We start from the raw sequence: 6,469 nt of genomic DNA, 5'->3' as shown, positions 1-6,469 counted from the left end.
AAGATAGTGCTACAATGGAAGAGGCCTAGAGGAATGAGCCTTGAAAGCGTTAGAATGCTACAAGTCCAATATTGCCCCAATTAAGCATGTATTATGTCAGCTTAAATCTGGAACTCACATCTCAAATCCATCAATTCAATGACATCATAGCCTTTATATCTGTCTAAAAAGTCACAGTACAATGTGCACCAACATCCAAAGGCTATAGTGGTAAAAGTCCTCTGCTATGGATGCTATCAGAGGATAGGGCCTTCATCGGCTTATCTATGAGACTTCTTCCTCGGCTATCACACTCATCATCGGCTATCATAAAATCCGTGTGAAAATCAGGCACTATATAGAAAAACCCGGATTTCCTGATGTATATGACAGCCCATGAGATAGAGTGGAACATGACGGTCTACAGCTCGGCAAAATGATGGGCAGAAGAGATGATGGTCAGGAAGAGAGGGAGGGAGCAGGGTTAAGGGCAAAGGGCAGTCACATCGGATGTGCTGGCAGAGGTTTAAATAAATGATCTCACGTGTCGGGTGCATTCCGGCACTCTCTGCCACACATTATTTGACGAAGGGCCACACACTCCGACCCAGCATAGGACCAACGCAGGACACTCTACTTAGTTTGAGCTCTCAGATATGAGTCCTAATTGTCTTCTTTTGTCTTAGAATAGAGATTAACTTTCTCCGAATGAGTTGCGAGGCTACTACGAACTCTGGATGACCTGGATTGTGGCCGGCATGAATTGACTCGCATGGAGGCCACGATTCATGGCATAGCTCGTAGGTGATGTGCATGGCTATATATGTATGATAGATGTGGTCACTGTTATGGACGCTTTTTCTTCTTTGTTACTTCGTGTATCTTTTCCTTTTCTTTTCCTTTACTGCGTTCCTAGTAAGGCGACACACACCCGGACTTCGGCTCGATCCTTTCTTACTAAAATCCCTTTAAAAACCTTTCTACAAACATATCTCTTTCTCTTATGGACACGTATACTTACCTCGGACACATACGATAGTTGACTGGACACGTAGGAGGACTGCGGACACGTTACTTCTGTCTGACACAGACTATCTTGGCGTGGCTTGACTCTGGCTCGGCGGAGCAGACGAACTCTTAGGCTGATGTGGCGGACCTAGATGACGTGGCGATTCACACGGACTTGTATTAGTATAAATATCGGACCTTTGTAGTCGAGATTCTCCAACCTGTTCACTTGTATTGTACCTACAGTGTTTCAGTTGAATTCACCAGAATTCTCGATATCGTCTTGTGCGACCTCAAGACGATACCCCTCGAATCTCGACTACTGAAGAGCTTTACCATCAGAACCTCGAATCCACATCAGCTCTAGCAGGACGCCTGCCTCAGAAGAGGACACCTCATCTGAACGAACTCGATCCTAGACCGGACACCGCGTCTAGACGAACCGAGCCAGAACCCCGGATCCGGAACCTCCGAAGCCCCTCGCTGATCGCCCAAGCCGACGGCGCCGAACGACTCGATCGTTCCCCGCTTCACGAAACCGACGCCGCCCTTAAGCCTAGCTTAAGCCCGGTCGTAACAGTCACTTCCTATAGCATAAGTTGCGGGCTACGGTTAGTCGACAAGTTAAGATGAGCCATATGTGGTATGCACAACAATGTGTGGATTGTGTGGCGTGCATGGCCCTCTGCAGGCTTGCAACACTGGGCAAGCCTCACCATGAATTTGTAGGTTTACGCGGCCTGCATTTTGTGCTTGATATATTTGTCATGACCTTTCATCATTTCCATGCCTTTTCTATTATTTCCTGGTGTGTGCCACAGTTGGGCCACACTTTTCCGAGTTTCTGTGCCACTGTGGCCTGGGTTTGGTTGTGTTTGGTTCTGGCTAGTATATAAATCTACCTACTTCCTGTTTTGTACTCTAGTCTTGAGATCGTCAGTTTCCCCCCTATACAACCTTTTCCTCGCCCTTGGTGTGTGTTTTTGAGTGAGAGATCGCCTGCCAGCAACCCCTCTTTGTAGGATATGGTTGTTCTGGTGTGGTTGTGACAATATTGATATAAGAAAGAAGACATGAAATTCTGAACATCTTATGAGGACGCGGGATGCACAGATCCTAAATAATGCTTCAGAAACCCGGAGCACCAAATGAATTGTCTAGGATTGCGGCCGGCATACATCGGGCCGCATCCACGACAGGCCTCGACACACCACGCATGAAAAGGTAAATTTCTGTGATGTTTGAGAGGTATAGGCTAGCTGATCACTTCAGATTTCTTTTGGACATCTACCTTTTGGTACATAGAGCTTATCTATAACAGAGATTGGTCCACAAATCTATCAATTATATTCAGAAATCCAAATACGCTGCAGAGTTGGAGCCAAAAACCAACATTTTGCATACTTATTGTATCACACAGTCCAGTTCTGACATGGTAGGTAACCCAGAAACATTCATTATGATGTATTCTAACCCCGTACAACACCGCACTACAATCACACTGCATTTGAGAGAGATCTGGTCCATATACACCCCCCTTACTACCTGTGCATCTGCTCCCCTGTCAAAAACATTGTTTTGTGTTTTCCACTGCCTAATAGTGGTGGTTCTAGTACTCGTTCAATGTTTAAACACATTTAAACTAAATTACCACAATAAGAACACTGCCAAAAACACGTAAATTGGTTCTCCTGTGATTATACTGTGGCCCAATACACTGTTTTACCCCCTCAGCGCCCCACAATTGATGCAGAAGTATTTTGACTGATTTTACACCGTAGATCGTCTTCCCACACATCAAACTGTATTGTCCAATCATAACTTCAACACCACCAGACATTCTAACCATGGTAATACCCCCAGGGTAGATGTTCTCCTCCTCCCCCTCTAGACGTGGCACCACTACCAATGCCATGGTCGCTGTTTTTGTGTTCTGAGTGGTATCCATAATTAAGTATTAATGTATGCCTATCATTGACAGCAAAAACAAAGTGAATCAAACTGTTATATTAGAAGTGCTGGCCTGCCTATCCCCTTTCACGTCGATGTGGCAATATCTTTCTGACCGTTTACGCTATAACTTCGGAACAAATGGACTGATTCCTTCAAAAGTCGATTTGCACCATCCTCGGGCTCCTTCATGTTACCAAAATCACATTGCCAATTCACATTTTATACGCTGATTCCATTGAAACGACACCCAGCAGTGTGATTCATTTGTCCTAAATCACAAAACTCGCAAAGTTACCAAAACACCCCCAAAACACCCCCTAACCCCCTAACAGACCAGAAACCAGTACCTGCTAGGCCTACCCTAGCATCCATACTATTATTTCCCTATTTTCCCCGATTTATATCGCATCTAATACTGCTGCAGTATACCCAGTATTGTTCCCAGTACCCAAAATCCAGCCAAAACCTACGTAATTCATGTATAGAGTGCCCTACCAGCCTGCTACCCATTTACCCCCACCCCCTACCCATTTTCCTACCCCTAATCAGCACCCCAGCACCCTATCCTCGTCCCAGCACCCAGCAACCCTACCGGGTTCCTAACCCGCCCCCAGAGCCTACCCGGTCACCTAAAAGCCAGCTGACCAGCCAGGCCAAAGCACGTTGGGCCACATCTAGAATGAACATTCTTGTGCCACACCTCTGAGCACAAAGCAACCTACCCAATTTTTATCTCTTTTTGGACGTTCAGAACCCGGCATTTATCATGAAAAACAAAAACAAGCAATGCAGGTATTTCTTAGTATCCCAATTTGGCCGGTACAGTATGGGCTTTCTGGCAGCATGTGGCAGTGCAGGGAAGACCCATGAAACATTACAATGGAGCTGGAAGGGTTAACCGTGCAACATTATAATGAGGCTACTATGCCTAACCCAGTAATGCAAATCTTACAGTAGTGCAAATTCTGAGTTCACACCTCGAGTCCCCCTCCGTTCATCCTCAAAATATTCTACAGGGTGCATATACTGCCTAGTATTGTCTTTGGGTACTTTATTTGACAAATGTCATGCCTGAGCCACCAAAATGCTCAATAATATCGAAAATTTGCACTTCGGACTTGCAATGCACGTCGGAATGCTTCCGGCCCGCCAGAAGTGCAAATTTGCATTATGGGGTGCAAGCAGTCATTGTCGCGCTTGACGTTGACAACAATATTGTCACTAGCAAAAAATACCATTAAAATCGGTGGACATGGCTAAGATGTTTGTTCATCTGCCTCGGTATTTATTTCAGTGATCGGGTGTGTTAAAGGGGCTTTGTACCACGAGAGCTGCAGAATTTGCACAACTAGATCAGACATAGTACAGGCCCTGGTGGCCATATGATGCCTTCCTTCCACCATGTCAAGTTCGTCTTCTTCAGCTTTGGGATCGGATTGGGATACCGCACAAGTCCAAGAAGCAGGTGTACAGTCACTCCTTGAGAATCATCAGTTTTCAGGTCGACATCGACACAATGACTGTCTCCATCCCTCTGGACTCTCGCAAAGCTCACGTTGCATATATTTGGGAGTTAATTGCTCAGCAACGACAGCTATTGGTTGAGTGGCAGCATCTTCTAGACTGGTGCAGTTGGGCTCTCAACATTGCTCCTCTCCTCCAACCCGCCCTTCAGTCTTCATATGCGAAAACTTGGGGGAAGCATGTTCGGAATGCACCCATCATGTTCCTCAACAACAAAATTCGGCACAACCTATCTTTTTTTGCGGATACTCTGGAGGCTTAGGATGGCGTGCATCTTCTTGAGTCAGACAGCTGAGGACATGATGCTGACATTCGCAGTGCTTCGAGTTTGAGGCTGCTAAGGGCGGCATTTACTATCTTGAGGCCCTGACGATTGTCTCAGCCCTCGAACGGGCCTGCTCTTTGACGCCTCGGCCAAAACGGGTCATTATTTTCTGTGATAACTCCAACTCAGTTGATGTTTTCAATTCCCTTTCAGCAGATGCTCCCTATAATGACATCTTGTACTACTCCATTCGTCTCCGGCTGCTGTATGGTGTCTAGCTGTGCGTCATTTATGTCGCAAGCAAGGACAATGTTATTGCAGACGTGATTTCCCATTTCGACTCAGCTATCATCTATTAACACCTCTTCTCTCTCCTCATTTATCCTTTTCAACCCCCTCGATTGCCGCTGGGGGTGCCGCGATGTTAGAAATTTCTCCTTCACCACGCCAACCTTCTTGGTTGGTATGGTCGCTGGAACGCCTCCAGCACGAGCGGGCCATTTCTCTTTCTTTGGTATTAGAAAAATTGACTCGCTCTGGTTACAATTTTGCTGTTCATTCTTATATTACATTCTGTAAACTTCACAACTTACAGCGGTTCCGGGTGACCTTGACAATTCGCGTTTTTTTTTGGCAAGATTCCCGGAACGGAAGCAGACCTTTTATGGTAATCCTGAATCCCCGCCCAGGGCCGGCGGTCGACGCGTCGCGACACGTTCCTTCGTCGGCGACTTCTCTCTCACCACCATCATTGTCCTCCACGATACTGCTGAATTTACTCCCTCATATGGTCTACCAGCACATTTACGATCAAGTCAAAGAGCTTGCTGTTGATCTGGTCAAGCGCAGATGGACAATTGAGCAGATATGCGATACTTTACAGGTTTCAGATTCTAGCATTCGGCGGTGGGAGAAGATCTTCGACCACATCGGAACAGTCTCGAGACCTCCATCCCCTTTACAGGGCAGTGTTGGTATCATCACATCTGCGATTCTCAGCATCATTGTCGGAGTCTATCGCATTCATCCTGACATCTACCTTGACAAAATTCAACTCTTTCTTGCTCTTCATCACGACATCTGCATCAGCCCCAGTGCTATCAATGATGCAATCCTCGCCGCGAGATTGACTCAGAAGAAGCTTCGCAAAATTGCACAGGAGCGTGATGCAGAGGCTTGTGCCATGTGGACGGATGGGATAGGGGAGCTCTGCTGCGGGGATGGCTCTGAGTTGGTATTTGCTGACGAGACGAGCAAAAACAGTCAGACAGGTCAACGAATGTATGGGCGTGCATTGGCCGGAGAGAGGGCTGAGATTGTGGAGGGGTTTGGTCGTGGTCAGCGCTTTTCTTTGGTTGCTGCGATGAGTCTCAAGGGGTATATCGCTGCTCGTGCCGCTCCCGGTGCGCTTGATGCTGCAGAGTTCTATGATTGGGTTGCCGAGGAAGTTGTGAGTTCGGTTCAAACTTGTCCTTGATCTTGGCTTGATGCTTGTGTCCTCACTAGCTTCCGAATATGAACGAGTTCCCAGAACCTCAAAGCATTCTTGTGATTGACAATTGTCGCATACATCATAGCCAAGCTTTGGAGAAGTTGGTTATGGGAGCAGGTAAGTCAAACACTGAGTATCACGTCCTCTGTCTTACTTTGAACCTGTACATTCTGTTTCTACCTCCATAATCACCACATCTCAACCCAATAGAGGAGTCATTCAGTACCCGTAAACTATTCTCTTCACAC

The 6,469-nt window shown here is 46.5% G+C and overlaps 3 protein-coding genes across 3 annotated transcripts; all 3 read left to right on the top strand.

Moving 5' to 3' along the window:
* Positions 1 to 4,318: 4,318 nt before the first annotated feature.
* STEHIDRAFT_62126 (uncharacterized protein) lies at positions 4,319 to 4,726 on the top strand (the record flags this gene model as incomplete). The annotated part of the gene is made up of 1 exon (XM_007306716.1): positions 4,319 to 4,726. A coding segment is annotated over one exon (408 nt), but the record flags the coding sequence as incomplete, so codon positions are not given.
* A 53-nt stretch (positions 4,727 to 4,779) lies between these two features.
* Positions 4,780 to 4,968, top strand: STEHIDRAFT_35074 (uncharacterized protein; the record flags this gene model as incomplete). Its single annotated transcript, XM_007306675.1, has 1 exon — positions 4,780 to 4,968. A coding segment is annotated over one exon (189 nt), but the record flags the coding sequence as incomplete, so codon positions are not given.
* Positions 4,969 to 5,516: 548 nt separating this feature from the next.
* On the top strand, positions 5,517 to 6,409 carry STEHIDRAFT_62304 (uncharacterized protein; the record flags this gene model as incomplete). Its single annotated transcript, XM_007306730.1, has 3 exons — positions 5,517 to 5,914; positions 5,993 to 6,179; positions 6,236 to 6,409. 3 exons carry the CDS (start codon positions 5,517 to 5,519, stop codon positions 6,407 to 6,409), a joined length of 759 nt encoding a protein of 252 aa, XP_007306792.1.
* Between the last annotated feature and the right edge of the window lie 60 nt (positions 6,410 to 6,469).

Source organism: Stereum hirsutum (assembly GCF_000264905.1).
Source record: "Stereum hirsutum FP-91666 SS1 unplaced genomic scaffold STEHIscaffold_12, whole genome shotgun sequence".
Lineage (NCBI taxonomy): Eukaryota > Fungi > Basidiomycota > Agaricomycetes > Russulales > Stereaceae > Stereum > Stereum hirsutum.
This window is presented reverse-complemented; position numbering and strand designations above follow the sequence as displayed.